Below are 24,882 nucleotides of genomic sequence, written 5' to 3' on the forward strand. Positions count from 1 at the left end.
GATGAGGCAGAAAATTGATAACATCAGTGCCCCCGAAGGGAACCGTTGTGCGGTCCCTTTGCCTTGCACTCTACTTCACCTTTGATGCAGCAAACTTCAGCAACCCATGAGTCATTGTGGACATAAATAACTTCTAGTGCGGAGGAGACAGTGTTTGCCACTGGATCTGTTTGCTATTAAAGTTATGAACCATGCCATTCAAAGAGTAAGACCATGTTTATGTCTCAAGCATTGTATAAGCAGTAAAGCATTTTTCTGCTCTTCAGCAAACGACAGCGACGTATCACCATTAAACCAAATTAATTTTCAGGTGACTCCACGTCATTTAACACACTGAGAGTTGTTTAAATGCAATTTCCAACAAAGAGAGACAGACAGAGAGGAAAAGACAGACACATATGTCTTATGTGGCCTGTGTGTACAGCCTGCAGTCTTTCCTTGAAAGGCTTAGCTCCTGTCTCTCACCTGACATATACCTTCACTTGTGCTGTACCTCCTGTTGGTTCTGCCCCCATGACATAAGGCCAAAACCATGCACATGCCCCAGGCAAAGACAGGAAAAGATCGAGACAAATAAAATGGAAGGAGTTCACAGTCTGAGGCAGAAAGAAATCCACTTTTATTCTGAGTAATGGAGCATTTTACAACTACGATCCACACCCATGTGTTCCGTTTATCTAGAAGATAAAATTTTAATATCTGCTAAATAGTGAGCAGTATGAACAAACGGAGAGCACTGGAAGAAAGAGGTGGTGGAGATGGAGGGATCAAGGAGAGGGGAGAGACAGAAAGCTTGTAGAGGGAACACGGAGACTTTAACTGGAACAGGGGATGAAAGTATTAGAAGCGAAAGATAGCTACGGACAACAAAGGAGGACAAGCAAGTTGGGGAATGAGTATGGGGAATATGTACAATAATACAGCATGTAAGCTAATGAAAGCAGCTCTCTCTCTTTTTTTTCTCACACACTCCTCCTTGGTCTACGAGTGCAGATCACCACTATCTCTTCCTGAGTTGCACCCCCATTTTATGCTCCAGCGGATGACAATAATTTAAGCCTCCCGATATGCAAATGTCCTTAATTGGACTGTCACAAGTTCCCAGGCATCGTCAACTTTACAAAATGACTGAGGCTGGGAGCAGATTGGATTTTGGTGGCCAATCTTGTACACTTAATTTTCAGTAATTTTGCAAGCGTCTCACCGCGAGGTCCTGCGACATGCCACTTACAAGACTATCTATACCAGCTGGAAGAGGTACAAAAAAAATAAAAAATAAGACGACTCTCTGTCTTGTCATTTTCATTCCCTCCCACATCTCTCTTTCTCGCTCCATACCCAATTACTCCCATCTCGACCAGACCCTTCAATACTCAGGCGACTCATCTTGTTTGTACCTTTTAAAATCTCTATGACTATGAGGTTGGAGGCAGCAATTTTCCCCCCTGGAGGCTCCTGTTGTTCCCATTCTGTCAGATAACTATATTTTGTTCTGCACTCAAAACTCTGCCGTGTTTAGAAGAACATGTTTTCTCTGCCTTGCGCAAATCTAATGGCTTTGTTTGTAAGGATTAGAAGCACACGTGCGTGAGTGTCTGAAGTCAGCTACCATAGGAGAACATTGTAATTCAAGAGGATTAATACTCATAACACATGAATATTGCATGGAGTTGTAGTGGTCATGTTTCCTCTGAGGGTACCTTGTTGAACTGTAAAGGTGTACAGCCAGAAGCATTCATCTCTGTGTGTGTGTGTGTGTGTGTGTGTGTGTGTGTGTGTGAGAGAGAGAGAGAGAGAGAGAGAGAGAGAGAGAGAGAGAGAGAGAGAGAGAGAGATCAGGGACAGAAAGAAAAACCAGCTCATGCAATATGAACCTAATGCATTTAATGTATTCTCCTTTCAGGTAAATAACCTTGATGTGCAGCCTCCTGGATATTGTCTGTCATCTCGAGTGACTCAACGCTATTAATTATCCCTGATGTTTTCTGTCATGTTTTTGTATAATCTTTGTTTATTTAAAGCATCCATTTTTTCATGTTTGCTAGAAGGCCTCCATCAATTACTCAGCGAGCCTGTGAGGTGTCAGGTCTGTGTATGTGTTTCATTATAACACAGAAAGAAAAATCCCACCTCATGCATAACTTACAAAACACCTTCCTTCCACATGTCACCAGTTACGAGGGATTGTTAAATCACATGTCCTCCTAAGTGAAGTTTCTTGATGCTTTTTCCAATTCATCATTGTTTCTTAAATGTTTTCTTTCTTCAGCGATCATTTTCCTCCCGGTGCACGCAGCCTCCACCTACACCCACCCACCCACCCAGCCTTCTACTAGTTAATTGAGTCGTTGATTTACATGCGAGGGAACACGCGGATACGATATTAGCCATGATGGCGGGAAGAAAAGAAGATAAAACACCACTTTGGTGATAGGAAGCCAAGCCTGATGAGGCTGAAGTGGGCTTCTGACAGCGACTCCCCATTGCAGACGGGGACGCATAAATTCCTATATTCCCATACTAATGCATGCTTCCCATTCAATGCAAAAGAACAGTGGTGAAGGGAGAGGAGGATTTCTGCGATGATTTTGCCGCCAGGTGATTAAGGCTGGGAGACATTTGGTGGAATGGTGATCTAATAACCCCTGTGCTCCGAAATACAGAGCTAGGGGGCCGAGGGCATCCAGGAATTAACTACGTGGATGTGGGTGGGGGATTAGTATTACATTTAAAGCTCAGACTGTCTGTTATGTTTCTATCAAAAGGAGATTTTCCTTTGATTTACACGTTCATTTCTGCATTACGGAGCCCCTAAAGGGACATGAAAAAAAAAAAAAATGAAACGTTTCTAGTGCGCACTAGATACTATCTAGTGAGCACTAGATACTATCTAGTGCGCACTACAAACGTTTCATTTTTTTTTTTTTTTTTTCATGTCCCTTTAGGGGCTCCGTACTGCATGCACTCCTGGGTGATGTTTAATAATGGCAGTTCATTGCTTTTTTTATTCAGCGTGACAGACAATTTCTTGCCCTTGTGTGAAGATTGTGCCTGTTCAATAAAATTCTAAAGCAAGTGAAAGAGTGAAGGATTAATAAATTAGCACCAAGGCAAATCAAAGAGGGGAGTGGAAAGTGACTGTTGTTGAAAAATCAACAGCCTACATGTGCGTTTGGGTATAAAAAGATCTGACTGAGGTTTTTCATAAAGTTGTTTACAGAGCAGCACGTCTTATATTCATCACTGCTGCGTCATCAAATCTAATCTTCTGTTTTCACACACACTGTGGCTAAAGCATGTGTCCACCGAATATCTCTAAAAACTAGGTGATGGAATGACAACAGGAGGAAAACAGGGAGGATTAAAACAGAGAGGAAGCTGTCAGATTTCAAAGAGAAAGGGACGTCCTTTTCAGAAAGCAGACAGAAAGAAGACTGAAAGTGGGACGGGTTGATTTGGAGCTAGGACTGGGAGCCAGATCAGAGATTTTGAAATGAAAAACACAAGTATTCAAGGGTAGACAGGATGAATCTTGAAATTTAAGTTGTATATCAAAAGCGGCGTCAAACTCTTTGAAGCGCAGCAGCGGTGTACTGGCAAGTGATTAATGTGATATTGACAAACTGCTAAAACATGGATTTCTCTCACAGAGTGCTGTTTCGAGAGCTGAACTTCAGTGGGAAGTCTTTCAAACAAAATCCTTCTCTCCATCAGACTGTGACGACTCGGAGCAGACTTTTGGTTCTCTTCCTTGTATGTTTGTCTCCCAGGAGGAGTGCTCATGACAGTTTGTTGACACTGTAATTGGAGGCCTTGAGGCTTGAATACTAATCGTCAACAAATACACCGACGGCAAATAAATATATAGCATGTAAACAATGAAATGCACACCTGAAAATATGTCATCAGTTTCATCTAATGTCTCACATTGTGCTCCTCGCACCTCCTGCACACACATGATACTTCTATGCATTATTCACAGAAATGACAGATCTAGCAAAACACTATGAACCATATATGTGTGGTAGATACGTCAACACCTTGTGCTGTTGTTAGTATAATATAGTTCTCACTTCGTGGAATAATTCTAGCAACATTAAACAGCTTTAATGGTCCCACTTCCATGAAAATTACATTCTGCATTAATACACAGAATAGTGTGGGCCACAGCATGCCATTGCAACAGTGACCCTCTTAAAACAAAATGTTCCTAGTCTTCCATAAAATCAAGGGAATGGCTTTTATCTGGTAAATGGGTACTGCAAACTGGTGACTGTGCGCCCGGTCAAAGATTGTTTGTTGGTTGACAGACACACCACTCTGTACTGTTTTTATATAAAAAGATAGCGAGGATTGTACCTTTTTGCTGTTCAGAAAGCCCAACACGGCAAAAAGTCCAGCAAAAAACACAAAGCCCGGTATGTTTCGTAGCTAGATAACAGTCAAGTACTGATTAGTAGCTAACAGTATTAAAAGTTACTTTTAAAGTAACATGTAAGAATTGTTATTTCTTAAAATTTGGCGCCTCTAGTTTCAGAGTTCAATTCACTTATAAACCACTGTGGTAAATATGGACAGCTGTAAACTTTGCCAACACAACTAAACATCGAGCAACAACACAAGACATAGCAACACTAATATTACTTGCTAGTCCAACAGGAAGAAGGTCAACTTGCCGTCTGTCTTACAGGCTTTTATTTCACAAAGCACCACTCCCTGTCAACATCCCCCCCCCTGGAAACCTCCTTCTGGTGGTCCAAAGCTCCTGTGCTTGTTCCAATGAGCTCCCAGTCCAGCTAGCCACAGCCTCAGCTAACAGAGCTAATAGCAGCAACAGGTAGCAGTTAACTTACTTTAGCAACAAGTAAAGCTTTCTGTCCATCAGGAAACTAAACCAGAAAACATTTCTCAATAAAATATGACACAGTTTCAACAAAATCAGTGACATGGTGGTGTGTGACGTAGTGCCATAAAGCGACCGGCCCGGACACCAAGTTAGAGTTAGTGCAAGGACAGGAGCACAGGCGTAGAGTGGGAATGACAGAGACACCATAGTGTATCATCACAATGATTTTAAAGCCGGTATTTTAAGGTTGAAAAGTTACATAATGTGGCTTTAAGAAAATCACATTAATTGTCAACTTTAATCGGGATCTCCAGATATTGGACAACAGCAACTTGTTTTTCCAGGTATGAAACTACAACATAAGCTTATGTTAGCTAACTTTTAGGTAACATTTAGCACAGCAGCCAAGGTCTATTGTATGGTATTGGTATTGTGACTTATCAGCAGTTTGTTACTTTGAGCTGCCATTATAATTCTGAATCCATGGCTGGAAAAATGAAAAAGCTACAATGTAAATCGGTGTAGTTTTCTAGATATTTATTTATTTATTTATTTATTTATTATATATATTTAGTTATTTGAAGTTGACTTCAAACTAATATTTGTCAGAAATGTATAATTTCTACAAATTCTCATTTATTTATTGCGCAATTACAACTAAAATAAGTTTTGTCTAATTTAATGTCTAATATCAGTTCTTATATTATTATCCTAGTATTTTGTAGCACTCAACAGATCAGAGCTTTCACAATATTGTTTATTGTCCGCCTTAAATGCAGCAGTGACTTTGTAGAAAAGAACTCAAGAGCTCATTTGACCCTTCCTAGACAATTCTAATAGTGTTATGACACTCTAAGAAAAGGCGAAAAAAAAGGAATTCCTGCAAGAATAAAGTTTAGATCTGTTAATTACATGAGTGCTTGTAGTGTCAACAAAGCCACAATATCTTTCTTTAATAGCAGAAGGAACAGAGTCAACAGAAGCAAATGCACCCACTTCAGACATGGAGTGCACTATGCAAAAGGACAAAGCCTCACAAATCAGTTCCTGATTTCAATAACAGTGAATCCGTTTGAAAGCAACTATGATGAGGAGGTAGTTGACTGGAAATTCTGCCTAGTGGCATTCAAGAGAACCTAAAATGAGTTCCTTTCACTTCCTTTTGAAAGAACAAAGGAGTGAGTTGCGGTGCTAACTCCACTTACCCCCCTCTGCCACTTCTGTAACTCATCAAAAGACAAAAAAGCTAAAAGCCTAAAAAAAATCTCATTACAAAGACTATTTCCCTCATCTGTGTGGTTCAGTGAGGAAGCAGATTGCATTTCAGTACTTCATTAATAAATGAGTATGTGAACAATGGCAGAGTGATGGCTCCATTGTCTTGAAGCCAAAGTCTAAGGCACTTTGAATGCCAGAAGCAAGATAGTCATTATGCTGCCTGTGCTTTTCAGCTCAAAAGTCTGTAGAAACAAGTTTGCATTAGTAACAGTTTCTCTGAATTACACTATGCTTGAGTTTGCTGTGTTAGAAGTTAAATCCTAATCTTGGACAAACTTTTCTCTGCCCACGTGTTTCGTATTAGATCTTCATACACTATATCAAAAATAGATGTAATTAGATGGGAGTCTTTCTAAAGGAAAAGAGCTGTCATCTGTGGAAAAGTGACATATCTGCTGTGGAAAGTGTTGAGTCTCTGGGAGGATAAAGGGCACCACTCCAACCCCTGAATGCACTGCTGCTGGATGAAATCTGACAGGTGGAAATTATTTGAGAAAAGATGAAAAAAGAGTGTGATCACACAGGAAGGAGGAAAGAAAAGTGAGGGCTTGTTCCAGGTCAAAATACAAGCAAAATGACTAAAAGAGGAAGGAGGAGCTGAATTGCGGTGGGAGGAAAGCACAAGGCATCTGACAGCCTTGTTGTGGAAAGATTATTTTAGATACACTATTTCTCCACAAAATGATTTCAATCTGTTACTTTTTAATCAGGGTTTTAAGCAACACCTTTGAAGTAGGGGCTTTTGGGGGAATTGACACTGCAGCACCTGCTGAACAAAGAAAAAAAGATTTAAATAAACTGTTGCCTTATTAAAAGCAGCCCCCTGGCCCCTTCAAATTTTAATTCAGCTCATGAAATGAGCTTTAAAAGCCATGAAGGGGTTTCTCATCAAAAAGCTTCTCTTTAACTTCACATCTATATTTTTCAATCACGATACGCTGGGATGAAAGTGACTTGTAGTTTCCATTTATACAGTTTGACAGAAGATGAGTTCATTTTCGACACCACATTAATGAGATCACAATGGGGCTTTTGGCATATTGTGTTACATTTTTCCTGATGGAAATCTTAAAATTGTAGGACACTGAGCTTAAATACAGTGACCAGGAACTTGAATTTTCTGTTGATTCTGGCGGCCCCTGTGGACAAAAGTGCTATTGTTTAAGGCCTTGTTTCATTGATTTCAAGGGGATTTGACTGAATCTGACACGGTGGCAGGCATAAAAATAACAGTAAGGAAATAGCCAGTCTTTTCACTGATGGTCTTGTTTGTTTATGCAGGTCAAATATAGAGGCATCAGTATTAAACTGACACTGTTTCATAAACAGTTACAAACTTTTTACTTTAAGTAAAGTAGTCGAAAGTGGAAAGTTTATTTTAACTTTTAACTTTTTGTGTGACTTCATATATTTTGTGTGTGTTTTGTGTTTTGATGTCAAATTAATTAAATCAAATCAAATCAAATCAAATCAGATAACTTTTAATTATTTTAAGACTGAAATTGTTTGATTTGCCCCGTCTACATGTGCATCAGAGCATTTTACAGATAGCCTTTATCTCTCTTACAAACGGGCCATACTGTCTAATCATCATGCAATTTATCTCACTACCACACATTTATCCCATCTCTTAGTCACAAAACATATTTCACCTTTCAAACAAACCCTTCTCATTCCTCTCTTGTTAATAAACACATTGCAGTGTTCGTGCTTCTCCACCTACACACTGTACTGAGCTCACTGCTACCGTGCTAATGAGATACTTTTCATAATTAGCTTGAGATCTGTTTCCCAATCAGAAAGACAGCGAGAGGCTAATTAATCACAGCACATTAGCCAGCCTGTATGTTTACTCATATCTATTTACTTTGCTTTATGGCAGTGAATGACGATGTGATATCGCCTGCTGTTTTTGGAGTAAGGCAAAGCTGTTGCATTCTCTGAAGAAAGCCAAGGTCAGAGATAATTGATTTTTATTAGTGCCTTGAGAGGTACAGTTTGGTAAGGCAGTAAAATTAGAATTCAGAGACACTGTTTGTTCAGACAGCAGGAACAGACTGATTCCTGCTGTCAGTCTGACTTCTTATTTGCAGTGAATGATTGTAGAACAGAGACAGCTATAAAAGAAGTTATTCAGAATTTGAGAGAAGGTGAAGTGTATATGACACATCAGAGCCAACATAAAGGGTGAAACACATCATTTATGCAGTGTATGTGTGTATGCCACACTGAGGTCTTGTGAACCTGTCTAAACTGCCAGTACTGCTGACTGAGCAGCGTATGCATACGTGGGTCACTGGTGAGACATTAGTTTGGTGTTCAAGCAAAAGCCGCAGGGCTCCAGGGACCAGTGAAAGTGAAGGATTGACACATGAATACATTATTTCTTGCACGACACCCACGTCACAAGACAACGTCTAGGTGTCAGTATCTGTGTATGCAGGCAAAAGAAAACCAGGAGTGACTGACAACCAGCTAACCTATGTCAAATAACGGCACTCAGCAAAGCCTTTGCCCATTAACCTTGCTAACCCGGCACTTTGGAAGTCTCCTTAGTACAGTGGTAGTCTTCTAAAATAGCCATTTTAACATAATGGACCACTGAGCTAGTCTCACTTATTATCCACCACAACGAAGTACAGGGCTACTTGAGACAGCAGCAAAGTGAATTTTTCAGAATGTACATTACATTTCTACATCAACAAGGATTAGCTCTCGTTAACCAAAGTGACTTACACTTATACCCAACAGAACAACTTTGAATTCACAAATGATTAAATACATTATTGTCCAAGGCTACATAATTTTTTTCACCCAATATAGTCTTCCTCAAAAACAGCATACCCTTTAATTCTGTCTTTACAGCATTAAACCTCTCTGAGTAATGTTGCCATTCCATTAATCACATCCTAACAGATGTAAAGGAATTCATTTTATTTTGTGACAATCATTGCTAATAGAAATGTATTCCAGATGGGATAACTGCACCACACCAAGTCCCAAGGACTCTTTGAACCTCCAAAGTGACTGGTTAAAAGCTCTTACTGCATAAGCACATGTACGTGTTCCAGGCAAGTATTCCTAGGTTTTGCTTCTATATTGGACTATTCTGGCATTGACATATACAGCTAATGGTCAGAAGTGTGCCTTTTATGTAGAGAGGCAAAAAATAAAGCTGATAATGCTCAAGACTGTTAATAGCTGCTCCAAACCTGTTGGCATGATGGTACCTGTGTTTGGCTTTGCCGCTGCCTGTCTCTCTCGTTTTGTCCTACCTGTCCTGTGTGTTGCTCTGTTCGTTAATGACGGACTGGCTGCTCAGGTGTATGATCATCAAACTTATATTATACATATATATATATACATCAGAGCTTCTATGGTGGATCATATAGTTCCAGATCCAAGGGTTGATGTTGTACAATCTTTGTTGCCCACAATTGTGCCTGTTGTCGGCAATTCTAGCAGTGATCGTCACCACCAAAGTTCCTGCACACCCCAAAGGAAGCGTGGTAAAAGAGCCAGAATCCAGGTGAGGCAGTTCTGTAACTGAGGAGATGTTGGAAAACGGCACAGATCGCTTCTGATGAAGCTTGCCATGGCGTATCCTGCTGCTCTGTGGAATTACTTCTCCTTGCCCCCAGTTGGAAATGTCAGACTGTTCTGTCTCCGACACTCGTGCGGACACTTTTAAAAACCCATTTGTTTAGACTTCCTTTTGTTTAGTGCTAGTGTCTTATTTCATTTTATTTGTGCATTTCATGTCTGCTCTTTTGTCTCTTATTGTGAAGCACTTTATGGCGCCTGCTCTTAGAAAAGGTGCTATATAAATAAACGTACTTACTTATTTGCAAAGAGCCAAGCTTGAAGTTCGAGTGAAAGCACTCCCTGTCAGATTGTTGGTTTCGGAGAGTCAGAGATTGGAGGACTCAGCCATCCCCAATTTTGTTGTCGGAAAGGGGTTGGGGCAAGGGGTTTCAGGCACTGTTTGACCATTTGACAAGTATGTCAGTTGAATAATACTGATGCTTTAAGGGTACGGAGGTTGGGCTGGTGGATGGGTGTCCCCTTTACAATTAATTTGGCCTTTTTTTTTAAACCATAGCCATGGAATTTGGACAGTCTTACCCGATATTGCCTAATGTTAACCATACATTGACTATACTTTGCCATGCACAGACATCGTAGTGTTTTTCTGCACCAAGGTCTAGGTTGTTTTTCACTTTTCCATCAGTTCCAACTACATCACTCTATGTATAGTTGTCACTGGAATGGAAAAACTCGGGATGATGACTGACTGAGTTTGTGTAGACACTTGTCAACTAATAAAAGTGTGTTGTGACAGACTAGACAGGGGAATATGCTCCAAGTTTTCTTCTTATACAGGTGTAACTCAATTCATGAATAAAAAATGGGTTTAGGTATAGCAGAAGTTTCTAAAATTCTAAAGATGAACATCAAAGTTTGTTTCCTTGATGTTGTTACCTGTAGCATATAGCTGTTTGTATCACCTACCTTTCTTATCATCTTTGTTTCTTAGGGCGAGGCGCCTGCACTTTGTCAGACATAGCCATGCATAAAACAATGAGTCTATCTATACCAGTGCTTTTCACTCTTCCTTACATGCTGTCTGTGATTTTGAAGCTTGTGAGCTGCTGTAGCGCTGCACTGGTGGCTGATGTCAGTCTTAGCCGGCTTTCAGGCACAGCAGTGCCACTTTACTGTGTTGTTCCAGACCAGTGAGTGTGGTGACTATTGCACCCTGCTCAGCAGTCCGAGAGGATTACTGGACAGGTTTGGAGTGATGTAAGAGACTAGCAGGGAAATGCTGTGGGTTTGTGCTGTTTATTAGTATTTTCCTATTCAATTAAACTTCATTATGTGGTGCTTTCAGGGAAGCACAGATTGGAAATTCTAACATATTAACATCTATTCTAAATTCAAATGTTTGCTGGGTATATATGTGTAAACAAAATAGAATCGCGGATGTGCTTCAGCAGGTGCTGATTTTATGAGCTTACAAGCAAAGGTGTTTTCTGTGCGTTGTGGTTCTTGCCCTCACCAGTTCAGCAGCATGACTGCAGTCATTCAGACATTTCATGTCTGTGTCATAGATGCATTGTAATTAAAACCTGGTTAGCCTAATTAATGAGGCTTAACCGCTACCTGTGCACTGCCCTGCCACTCCGCCCCAGCAATTTGGTAGAAGGACTGGATGACTATCTTCGCCCTGACCTGTGTCTGCCTGGTTGCACAGAGAAAAGAGGGTTTGTGTGTGTTTCTGCGTGTGGGGCAGTTTGCTGGCCTAGCTCAAAGGGGCACAGGGAGTGAGGGAGGTGAGATACAATGTAGAAAAAAATGTGGGAAGTGGTGATGAGAGGAAACAAGAGAGTGGCAAGAGAGAACTGATAGAAAGAGCAGGGAAAAGAGAGGGAGACTGCTGTAACACAGACTGGAGATGTTAATGTTCTTGTTTATTAATAATTTAGTGAGAAATCTCTTTCAGTACCATCACTTATGAAGTCCAGGAATACCCATGTGCTCTGCCCGCTGCGTGTGTGGGTGTGTGTGCATGTGTTTGTACTTTGTTGTTGTGTGGCTGTCAGTCTATTGAGAGCCAGAGGACATATGCTGGTCAGCCAGCTACCCTCCCTACTGTCTCATCATTTTCTCTCTTTCTCCCTGAAGGGTGGCCATTACAGTGAGCCCCCTCAGGCCATGCCACAGCACACACACATACACACACGCTAGCAAACAATGAAAAAATGTTTTAGTAAGCATTCACACATGCACGCTTGCACACACACACACACACACTCCCTCTCCATCCATCCATTCAGCCCAGCTCGAGGGCCTCGGTGAGTGGGCTCCAGCCCTGCGCAGCAGCCCCATGCTAGGGCCTTGGCCACATTAGCACCCTGGCGGGAGATAGGCTGGCTGGGCTCGCCAACAGCCTCTAGCTAACGTCCTCCCACAAGAGCTGGCACCCTTTAGAAAAGCTGGAATGGTCACAAAGTGGGAAGAATCTAATCCGTTTTTTTGCAGTGTCCTCAGCCACCATGGGGCTTATTTGGGCCACTTTCCACTCTAAATAAATATGAAATATGAGTCCTGTATGTGATGTGTGCTCACTGGGAATTATTGGATTAAATGGTTGCAGCACAGCACAGGGTTACCACTAAGAAAAAAAGCTGTGATGCAGCAGTTATAGTACAAGTAGCCAATTTAAACCCCTTCACAGTGATATCACATGACAGCTTTATATGGTTTATATCCTTAGTGTAAGTATATCCTGCAGCTATGCTTCCCTGTATGGATTAACACCTGAGTCATCGTTGACTGCTTCCATTCGGTCTGAGTGAGCGCGCCTTCACTGCTGTTGCTATGATCATCCTTCAGTTGACAGCCATTAGGTTGAAATGTACCGTACCTGCATAGGGGATGGGGGCGTCTTTGTCGAGGGCGACCAGAGGAGGATCTAGCAGAACGATGTCAGTGTTTTCAGTGATCACCCCATGGTACGATGTCTCAATCCAGGGCTTGTGTTTATTCACTGTGGAGACAAAAAGCAAAGTGTGAGATGTCAGTGATATACTTCTGCTACAAGGTGCAACAGAACTGTCAGCCTCAACATGCTGAGATATGCATCTTCAATTTCATTTCACCTGAAAAACTGTCCTCAGACAAACAATTTCACTTTGACACGCATGCACACACAGTCAAATACAGTGTGCTGCAGCAAGAATACATGCACTGTTTATTCTTGGCAAAGCTCCTCCAGCCTCAATTTCTACAAGACATTCTCATTTTGCTAATCTCCCCCGCTACCTCTTTCCTCTCTTTTGTTCTTTTCTTCCTTCAAACATCCCTGCAGGTTTCAAAGCACAATGCCATGCTTGATCAATGACCACCACAGTGCTGCCAGCAGAAAACTGTATCCAAGGCCAAGTCAAAACAAAGTCCATGAGCTGAGGGCCTGATTATAAGGGCTATAATTGAGTAACGGCCCCCTGGGCTGTGTGCGGCACAGTGCCGACCCACTCGCCATTTGTTTACCATCTTAGGGTCAAAAGAAGAAGAAGGAGGGAAAAAAGGGTAGAGGAAAACAACTGGAATCCTCAATTCATTAGTGCTTTTTAGCTGGGCCAGAAAAAGCCACAAATGACAGTTTGTCCACTTTAGCTTCAAGTTGTTGGATTGACAGTGACACAAAGCAAGGCTGTAATTTGTCGTCCCCTGAGAAACATAAAAAAAACCCAATAATAATATGTTTAATGGGGAATGAAGAGCATAAGCAATAATTACTCTCCATTCAGAAAGAAAAGAAAGGTCTTGGAAAGAAAGTGGACTCTAAGTGCAAATCAAGCAATCATTGCAGACCAGTTCAATTATTCAGTGAACGTCAGTAAAAGCCACTTGAAAATGGTAACACCTCCACACTTACTCCATTCCACAAAAGATCAGTTATGACAATGTTTCAACTTGGATCTTCGTCAGGTCGTTCTGACGTTACCTTTTTTCATTGTCATGGCCTTGCACCTACGTGATGTGTGTATAATTACTGTCCTTCAACAATAAAAGCCACTGGGCAATGCTGGAATTTCCAAATGACCTAGACAGACAATTCTAACCAGACATCATACTGTATTTAATTTTATTTTAATCATTTGCATACAGTATTTATGTGATTAATTGTTTTCAGTGCACTTCAAATCAGATGAAACAGCACTATATCACTGAAAAGCAATGTTTTCCAATCAGGGAAACTTCTGCAGTTTCCAGGGTGAGTGTGGACAGATTGTGGAGTAAATTCTAATTTGATTAAGAATATACATTGACATATTTGTGTTGACCATCTACACAGAACCATATCAGTTTGTGTTATGCTTAAAACTAGTTAGCAAGCTTACAGAGAAGTCAAAATAGTAAATGTTTTAAATAGCTAGCTAAGAGAGAATTTGTAATTATTAGCCAAAGGTAATGGATATACAGTTGACAGCTGAAATCAATGGATAAACATGTGAAACAGTAGAACAACAACATTAAAAGTAATTGATCATCAAAGAATGAAATGAACACATTTGGGGCATGACTGGTATGAGTTCATCTGACAGCCATATGGGGTTATGTCAGACAAAAAAAAGTTGAAAACCACTACTCTAAAAAAGAGTGCCAATCAATGTCCTCCTCTTGCTTTTGTGTTATTTTCCCCAAGTTGTGTAATGGTGTTTTTGAGGACTGGGTAACCGCTAGAAGCCAGTGAGACCTGGGAAAAACATGCTAACACTACACAGGGATGCATATTCATGAGTGCCAGCCCAGAAAGCATGGCTAACAGCCCTGATACAGTCAGTGGAGGTCATTTACAGGAGCAGGGGATGGGAACACATTAGTCTATTAGGACACAATAAATATGCATGAGTTTGCTACAACAGTGAGAGTAAAATGATACTGGATTTCAACTGTAAATGCCAAAGCATGTCATTTTGGGAATGAATAGCTTGCTGACACTGCTGTGCAGGAATTTCAAAGGGAAACATGATTTGTATGCATCACCCCTGCTGCTCACAAAGCTACGACTAAGAGAGACAAACCTGTATTTTGTGTAACATGCAATAGAGGTACAGAAGAATTAGCATACTGGTATTTATGTCAGATCTCGTTTTAGAATTAAACCGCCAGATATCTACAAAATCACCACTCTTTCTGTAGGATTGTGTTAGCATGAAATTTGAAAGCAGATGAAAAAAGCTAATCTCCTGCTCCAAGTTGGAACAAGTGCATAACCCCAATGAATGTGTAATACAGGGTATAACACTATTTGACCACAATGCGTGACAGCTAATGAGGAGTCTGGAGAATTGAAGGGGCTTGTCCTCAACTTCATATTCAGTCCTCTCACAGCTTAGGAGCCCTATTGACCTTTAAATCCTTGATGCCGCTTTGTGCCGCTCACCGCATCTACTTAGCAGTGTCAGGCTGACCTAAAACTAATTCTGTTATCAGCATTGCTAAAATGTTCTATTGTGGGGGCACAAAGTGAACCGGCAACAACGCTCTGAGACAGCAGTGAAAATGGAGGCTTTCTCGGGTCATAACACATATAACAAAAGTGGCAGACAACAGAACATCAAAATTTGGTGTGACGATATCTCCACGCTGGTGACCTTTGTGATATCACCAGTACACAAGATCCTTCCATCAGTCAGTGCAGCCTAGTGGCGCCCAGCCATTGTGGGTTAATGTTGTCTCGAACCCTCGCCACCTTCTCTCTGTGTGTGGGATGGAATGGTTTTTCACCAGGAGAGATGAGGGCATTAAAAGAGCTTCCACCTCCGGTAATCGCTGCAGTGTCTTGATGGGATGCTACCTACATGTCAACCCCACCCCCCAACCCACATCTGCAGCACATCCAATCACTGGTGAGAAATACAACGCTGGCGCTTTTCTAATAGAATGGGGTCCACGTATTGACAGCTTGAGACATGCCCATGAGTCATTCTAAAAAAATAGATGGATATGCTCCTCTCTTCTTGCAATTTAATGCAGGCTACCAGAGGTTGAAGAGGAGTGGAGGGGAGGAGAAATGAACAAGCTCGACCATCAGTTCCAGAGATTCCCAGAGAAAACATTGCAGCCGCTTACGACGATCGAATTCACAGTCGCAAGTGCTAATGCCTTGACACTAAGTGATTAGCTACATACTCCTCCATGGCAACTTGAATCAAAACTAAACACCGTTAATCCTCTAATCGATACGAAGGGAACATGACACCCCGCACCGCCAAATGTGTCTGCATCATTTCATTCTGCAGGTAGAGCGAGAAAGAAGCACTTCTCGCTCTTTGTCGCTCTCTTTGCTAAAAGCTTTTGTGTGGTAACGGCACACACCAACGAGAAGATTTGTCCTTTTGACATTTTGATAGAACCGAGCGATTATCATCCACGACGAGCGTTCAGGCTTCAGACAGCCTCTAATAGGAGTTGTGCTTAAAAAAAAAGATCAGCAAACACACACACAAAACCTGTGTGCCTGAGCTGCACTTCAAGTGACCCCAATTTTTAAAAGCAAACATCTTCGTTGGTGACTAAAAGCACTCAGTAAATGGCATGCAGTAACCTTTCTTTGTGAATGGAGGGAGGTCGATTTGCCAGTGTGAAAATATCGTGACTTTTTAGCTGAACATGACTAGCCGAGATGCAAGGGCTTTTTTACATTTAAGGACAGAGCAAGAAATCAAACTCACCATTTTCAGTTTCATATGTTAACAAATACAGGAAACTGATACAAGATAGTTGTTTGCTTATTTAGACCTGAGTTGGGATTCAAATACCATGACCTTTTTGCCACTGTGTCACACATGGGAAAAGCAGTGGGGTGAGTTCTGTCAACTGGCTTCAAGGCAGACTAGACAAAATGCTTTTACTTTATGCCTCTCAGAAAGCCTGTAACCTTATTTCAACCTTTGAATTTTTTTTTCTTTCAATTAAAAGTAACTTGTTGTACCTTTTTCTACATTCAGCTGCTCTGTTCTATTCTCTGCCTTTGGTGTATTAGATATGTTGCAACTAAATTAACAAAATGTATTACTCATATGTTTCAATAACCACTTCCTTGTATTTTCTTCCTTTTCACAGATGAGTGGAGTTAAAGGCCACTGAATCATTTTTGTTCTTCAAGTCAATTTAATTACAGGGGTTGAGGGATACAGTTATCAAACCTGTACAGGCTAATATAATCAGGTTGTGTGACAGCTGAAAAAGGTGAACACTGAAGCTCAGCTGCCCTTTACTGCTGGCTGCCGGTCAGCAAGACTATCTCCCTCCGCCATTTCACTGCCAATTAAGCCGAGAGTCGTGGATTTGACTTGAGGCTCTGAGCGTGGCAGAGGCGCTATAACGGCTGATTAATCTCTGACCAGGCAATGGTGTGCCACCGTAACTGTGCTGGCGGGTGCCACCTCTTAATAGGCGGGCTCTGCAATCTGAATAGGACCCGGGGGGACGGAGGAGGAAGAGAAACAGTTGTAATTAAAAAGATCTCTGTAGGAAATTAAACTCTGATTGATAAGGTCAACAAAAGGGGCCGTGATGAATACATCAGCATAATGAAAAGTAAACGTAGCAGAGACAGTTAGCCATTACTGCGACCAACAGGCAATTACAGCTACACAGTAAGCTGGGAGCTCATGCCAGCTGAGAGCGGCTCAGAGATGTCCATCAACGGTTCACCGTGAATTATCGAGAAACATCCTCACGTAAGTCTAGGGACATGTCTCTGCTTTCTTTTTTCTTTCCCCTCAACCACTCCATCGTGGCAGTGATCCGTGTCTTCTTTGAACCTTGGAGATCTTTGCAAACTTTAATCTTCTTTGCACTCAGTACTCTGGCTTCGTGCTTCACAGAGCAAACTGACAGGAACCATCTGCTGGGATAGGACTTTATTAAATATAAAAGCTTCTAAGTAGATTTCTCTTCTAGATGCATTGAGTCCTCAAGTTCCTAACACTGATTTTTACTTCCGATCAGTTAGACTAAAGGATAACACATGTAGACCTGCAAACTAACAAAACTGACATTACACACTGCATGGAATGTTTATTTTGACTGCTAATCTATAAGATACAGTCTATTAGTTGAGTTGAAGATAATCTTTATTCAGCTTCATGGATATTATGGATATTAAAGATGTACTCCAGAGATTTAGCATTGCACTTGCAACAGCAGAGGCCGAGATATCCTGACTCTTCCCCTAAATGGATCCTACAATTCCCACAATGCAACTAAATTGCGTTTATCAGACCCTCGCCAACCAAATATTTTAAACTTCACAAAACAGCTGACATTTCAAGCCTAATCCAAAATAGCTAAAATTACATCATCAACAGTCATTTTTATTTGTCATATAATTTCACCTACAAATTACATAATATGAGCAGGAATGTAATGCACTAAATATGAAATGGCACTTCAGATGAAACTGAAGGCAACAGTTCACTGAGTGACAGCAGTGTTCAATTATTTCATTTGAAGTACACAAGAATGAATGAGAAAACGCTTAAAATTGACCAATTTCACTAAAGCAGGATCTTGAAAACAGATGAAAAGTGAATCTCGGCTTATTTTCCCATCACACCGATGTTTGCGATGTTAAACACAACGAGGGAGCCAAAGTGAAGATCAAGCTACAACAGCTGCCAAGCTCAACAAATAAATATGAGAAGGGCTTTTTGTGTTTGGGCAGAATACAAGCGAGTTCATTGCTCAGTCAGAGCATACAGCGAAGGAAACTGTGTTCCTGCCAAAACACCTGGGTCACACTTAGCGCACCCCAACCTCCACAGTCCCTCTCAGACAGTGACACCCTGACCTCTGCTGTGCTCGATACAGAGCTCCTTCCACTGTCTTCTCATCTCAGAACAGTGTCTGCAGGACATGCAATGGAAAATAAACTCCACTCTTTCACATCGTGATACCTCATGTCCTCTGGCATGTAATTGAAAATCATGACTTGGCCTGAAAATAATTCACCTGTTGCTCCCTGGTTGGCCTTTTGTGGCTGTTATGTTATGGATTTAGTTTCCTGAGATTATGAGCTGTTCGTAGCCCTGGGCAGGGTGAGATAAAACAGGATCATACGGTGCTTTTTTTAGGTTTGTTGAGAGTGGAATAACCTAACAATTCAGAGGCTACCCTGCATAGTGTGTGTGTGTGTGTGTGTGTGTGTGTGTGTGTGTGTGTGTGTGTGTGTGTGGGTGTGTGTGTGCGTGTAAAACGTAAGCCTGTGTATGTTTCGTGCTGCTTTTGTGGCCTACATCAGGTTGTGCATTCTGGCCATGATCCCAGCCTGGTGGTGCCTGGTGTATGTGAGTGTGCGTGTCTGTGGTAGCTCTCGGCAGGGCAGTGGGGGAGGTTCAGTGGTCGGCTGGAGAGCAGAGCGGTGTTGCAGCAGGACCCCACAGCCTCTGAGCCTAACAAATCCAAAGCAGCAAGTGTAGATGCCGCCCTGTGAAACCACCCAGCGAGCACTCTGACCACGGTAAACAAAACACACAAACAGTCCAGCTCAAAGGTTTCTAGACAAGCAGAAAAAATCATAACGGTGCATTTATAGTTCTGCACTATACAGATTGAAAGAAAACACTAGGAGGAGGCAAGTGCAGCCACACATATAAAGTCCGATTTTATTTGCACCTCAGTGAACAATGGCATTTTTGTTTTGACATTTCTCTCCTTTCTACCCCTCAACATTGTCCCTGCAGCAAAATGATAGGGCCCACACAAAGGTCAGGCTTTTATCATGAGCTTGTTTTCCAACCACCTTGGCATGAAGTGCACAAGCCCCCCGGTGTCACAATACACGACCAAAGAGGTGCTGGAGAATGAGAGGAGAATGGAAAAAGCGCTATACAAATTGTCCAAGTGTGCCTCTGTGCCATGGCCTGTGCCGCGGTGTTACTGTATATGTTGCTCTACTTTCAGAAGGGGACTTATTAACCTGCAGAGATAGGGAAAAGGCTGACTGCACAGTCACTCTGCTGCCTTGCTACCCCACAATGCCCCTGGGGAAGGGGGAGAAAAACAAAGAGAGAGAGAGAGATGTAGGAGTGTTATGCATTAAGGTACACGCAAAAAAAGAAAAAGAAAACTAAAAGCCTCCATCCAAATGACCAAGAGTGGATGTATAGGAGCTGAAAATGCACTTTTGGTGCCATTACCCCAAGCTATCATGACCCCTCTTTATCAAATGGCTTCACAGTCACAAATGTTCCCTCTGTGCGTCATTTGAGAGCCATTATCATGGTCCATTATTGTATGTGCAGTTTGAAGTATGGTATTTACAGCTTTTTGCCTTTCTCTCACACACACACACACACACACACACACACACACACACACATATCAAGAGATACACCTACACAGCAAAGTATTGACAGAGGTCAGGAGTAACATGGAACCAAAGTACATTACGCAGAGAAGGTATATATTTGCATCGAAATGTAGAACTATCTTGTACACTAAATCTTAACTCTTTCCAGGACCAAGTTATCTAATGACCTTGACGATTCACCAGCTAATATCACGTTACAGGATTAGACACTCTTAATGCTAATTAGGCACAAGTAGAGTACTAGCTAATAACTCAGTACAATCTGTACAGCTATGTTTCCAGTACAGAGACATTTCTATTTCCAGTAACTGTGAGGCTGATATTTCAGTCAGAACATAGTTTAGTGTGTTTAGTGTTTGTTGTTAGTTTTCTGATGAAAACAGTTCTGTCAGACTAAATCAACGTTTTTTTTAATACAAATCTTAATACTGCATACTCATAACGCTTGTTAACAACACATATAATCAGATAAAATGTGTCATCATTCTCATGTATCATGTTGCAGAGGTGTCGGGGAAGTCTTGGCTATTACCAGGCTGATATCGTGCAGTCTGAATCGGGGGATTAGGAGGAGCATATATGCCAAAGCCTGTCTGTACATATGGAAGCATTGGAACTGGGCTTCATGCTTTGTTTGTTTTTTTCAGCCACTATGATGTCAGCGAGGGGCGTGTCATTTAACAAGGGTGGACTTGTACTGGAAGGGACGTAGCAGTAATGTACACCTCTAACACCCTTGCTATTTTTATTCTTTAGTGTTGGGGATTTATGGTGGAGTGGAGGCATGTCAGTAGGAGTCTCTTATGTGAAGATGGCCTTAAGTGTGAGCTGTGTGTGAACAAGGAGTCAGCGAAAGAGACAAGTTCTTGGGTCTTTTTGATCCCCGCAGAATTCTGTTCTGGCCAGTTTATGCGACGCCTCAGGCCAGCTGTGAAACACGGGGTTGAAAACACACTGAGCAAATAAAAGTATCTGTGGTGTAATCCTTTTAGAATGGCTGGGCTTTTGAAGCGAAGGCCAACATCTTACGGAACATGAGGTGCACTATGCACAGTAATCTGGTTAAAGAAATGTGTGTATGGACTCTACACTTCACACCTTCAGCAGCGCGACCTTGGAAACAATTTGTTCCTGAGTCTGTTCATATATAGATTTACTCAACTTTATCCATCGTTTTTCCTTTTTTTCCTATTGATTTGTTTCACTTTCAATCTCCTCTCTATACCCTTTCATCACTCAAATACATCCAATCAAAAACCCCACTTTTATCTGGTCACTCACTCTTTTCATCTGAAACGCCTATATACCATGGACACATGCTCTTTTTCTCCTGCACACACACACACACACTTAGTTCTCCACAGCACTTAGTCCCTGGTGCTCCTGAGAGTGTGTTCGTGATTCCTCCTGGCAGTCCATTCCATTTTGCCTCTCTCTATCTTTCTCATATCACTCTAAAAATCGAAGGCAAGTGGGCAAGGAGGTGCGATGAGAGGAAGAGAGTATCCCTACTGGGACTCTCTCTGGACCTCTGCTTAACACACATGAACACACACAACTGGTTCATCTCACCTCATCCTGGAGGGAAGGAGACAGAGAGCCTGCAACCTATAACTCACCCTAATGCCACTTGTTTCTCAAAATAGAGAATTAAGAGGAGAGCAGAGAGACAAAGGAAGTGAGGAGGACTGTGAGGTTACAGGAGGAAATAAGCTCCAATGAATGATGAGTGTGGGCAGTCAATCTGTACTGGTGTTACCTTTGGCAAATGAAAGAGGGCTTCTAGGGGTGACTGTTCTGTGCATCACCTGTTGAGTGATAACAAGGACACAAACAGTCTCGATGGGTCCCTGGGAGACCACTGAATAAGACTGAATATGTTGTTTGTGTCAGAGTTTGCCACCGTCCAGTGTCACTGAGTGTGGTTGCTGAGAAAGAAATATAGTTGATGAACCTCATCTAAAAAAATAAATAAATAAATAAACCACTGAACTGACCTGTGAAGTGTGAAGGACTGTTTTTAATTTATTCATCTGCAGGTCATAACGAAACTATTTTTTAAAGATGAGTTTTCATCCCTGCAGAGTCAATTTTATTGATGGAGTCAAGCTGCTATCCTTGCACTTTCAATAAAATACAGATGAGCACTTCATGATGAACACTTTATATATTTTTAAAGCAGCTCAACCTGGTTATTAGAATTAAACACCCGCTGCCTGTTGCACCAACTTAACGTGAGTTTGATCGTAATGTAAAGTTTGAGTGTGAGGTCAACAAACGACAGCTCGTTCTAACTAGCTAGCTTCAAACTAAACTAGCTATTTTGTTCACTAACATACCTACAGTAATATGGGAGACACATACAACAGACTGTTCAATGAAAAAGGAGCAAATAATATAAGCATTCATGTAAGTAGCCAACATGAGATAAAGCATGTTTGTCCATTACCTTATTAATAATTCAACAATCATTTATCAATCATTTCTGTTTCTGTTCTGTTGTACTGTTCTGTTGTAATACTGTGGTGACAATGGCTGTATCCGGTCATAATTAATAACATCAACAATCCTTTATTAGCAAAACTGTTCTGCAAAAGTCTATTACAAGCAACCCAGTAGTGCCAGTTCCCTTCTCAAGTGAATGCAGCATAAAATTAAACTGGTGCCCCCGTCTTAAGTGAAGTACAGTAGCCTGAATCATCCCAGTAATGATAATTGTGCGGCACAAAAAGGAGCATGCACGTCAGTGTTATAAATTCAAATGGATAAAGTCATATCTTAAAAGAATAATTTAGCTTTGAGCATAACACTGCCAATCTCACAATCGACTATTGAAACAAAAAGATCAAATTCCAGGAAGCAGAACCAGAGATGTCATCTTTTCTATTCCTCGCATTATAATTTCCCAATTACTTGTCAAAACTTGGCCCCCACATTACCGTCCAACTAAACTTGACTGCCAACAGTTTACCTGGCCGCTCCTCATCTCAATCCGAGATTGAGGAGCACCATCTACACCCATTCATTTTTCAAACTTGTAGTCTTCAGACCCAACTGATGCTGACTCAAGTGATATCACTTGATGCAATTTATTGTATTTTGCGCAGCTCCCTCAGAAAGCTTTATACAACTTTTTTTAACATATGCAGTACAACTCCCCAACACCTGTGAACAGATTTCAGTGTTTAAATCATCACTTTAACTCCTTGTAACTAACATGTATGGTTAAACCAGCTCTTACCAAATTGTAGCTTAACCCCCACACTACGTTCAAACTAAACTGTGTTTGAACTTACTGTACACAGCTGATAAAATCCCCTGCAGAGCCAGTGATCTGAGATCAGCTACCAGAGAGAATTGTGCATTTATTATTTGTTATTATTGACTCATTAACTGCACTAAAGCCCTGATGGCCATCATTAATGGAAGTAGCCAAGGACAACACTAAATAACCTGCCTGTAGTCAAAGAATATGGACGGACTAAGATAATCTAGAGTCAGAGTTTATATATGTGAAAAACTAGACATTTGATAAATAAAAATATAAACCTGTGTTTTATCCAGCCCAGTCTGCTCTGTGGAGTGCACGTTTACTTTTTCCATCCTACTGCACGGAATCTTTAAACCAAAACCTTGAGTTTCAACTATCCAGCACATTTTTTTTTTATATATGCTTGAACCTGAAGAGCTGCAGTGCATGACCATGAAGCCCTGACTGTGAACTGTGAGAACAGAAAGGCCTGGAAGGCAGTGATGTACATGAAAGGGAACGCACTTTAACCTCCACCATATCTGAGGAATGTGTGCCAGATCACACACAATAAAATGCACACTGTCTCCCTCACACACCAGCGCATATAAACACTGAAGCAGTAGCCAATCAGGCTTGGCAGGTGGTTATGCTTCGGACATGTCTGACTTACTATATATAGACAGCTACTTTCCAATGTGAGGAGGATCAGCAGCAGTAGTGTGTGAGAGGATGTCTTCATGCTGCTTGTGTGTATGAGCAGTAAAAGGACTGTGATACAACAGGCATCATGCAAGGTACAGCAGTCCTTCAAAATTTCAAAAAGTTGATTTAGTTCTGTTAGTTTAAAAAGCACTAAACTAAAAACAATAGCAGACATTTACAGCTTACCCACACCCACAGTGCCCACTTATACACCGCAGAGCAAACTCTGACAAACAATTATTTTGCCATTCCTCCCACTGACCAGCACTCTTCATCGTCTGATCCCTGGGTCGAACCTACTGCATGTGGCACTTGCACAAGTGCTAAAGCAATCACTCATTTAGGGGGAAAAAAGCATTACAATATCCTCTCAACCTCTTTTTAACACAGCCAAAGTTCAAGTGGCTATTTTTTATTTCCATTATAGTGAAGAGAATGAGAGCTGGGGCGAGAAAAAAAAAACCACATTGTTTATTGCTCGTAATTTGCTGAAAAGTTGCACTTGTTGTTTTGTGCAGGAAATCATTTCAGGTAGAAAACACATGGGGGTTCAATGGATTAAAGCCTGGCATGTGTTTCTATTGTATTGTACTGTAGGCGTTCTGAAAAGACACCTGCCTTGTAATACAATGTAAAACAAGCTTCCACCATTTCCCAGCACTAAGGCAAAAGCATGTTAGCCCTGGGTTTGTCTTATTTAGCCCTGAGATCTGTGTTTCTACCAATGGAGCTGGTAAATAAAAAGCCAAATTGCTGGTAGCCAGAATGGAACAGCAATGGATGGTGAGTAATGGGAGAGTCCGCAGTATGTATGAAGGAAGCAATTTGGGCTGTTATTGTTGCTCTGCACTGGGTTGGTAGCCTTGACTTGAAACAAAGAGCCTCATCAGCAGCCAGTGGAGCAACAATCCTCCT

The 24,882-nt window shown here is 41.4% G+C and overlaps 1 protein-coding gene across 1 annotated transcript in view; it reads right to left on the bottom strand.

Annotated features, from left to right (window-relative positions):
- LOC127362019 (calsyntenin-2-like) overlaps positions 1 to 24,882 on the bottom strand; it is a 241,269-nt gene that overhangs the window by 138,399 nt on the left and 77,988 nt on the right. The window contains exon 2 of the mRNA XM_051397268.1: positions 12,552 to 12,674. Within this exon, the coding sequence (XP_051253228.1) occupies positions 12,552 to 12,674 (123 nt within the window). The remainder of the gene's footprint in view (positions 1 to 12,551; positions 12,675 to 24,882) is intronic.

This window comes from Dicentrarchus labrax, unplaced genomic scaffold, assembly GCF_905237075.1.
Source record: "Dicentrarchus labrax unplaced genomic scaffold, dlabrax2021, whole genome shotgun sequence".
NCBI classification, from domain to species: domain Eukaryota; kingdom Metazoa; phylum Chordata; class Actinopteri; family Moronidae; genus Dicentrarchus; species Dicentrarchus labrax.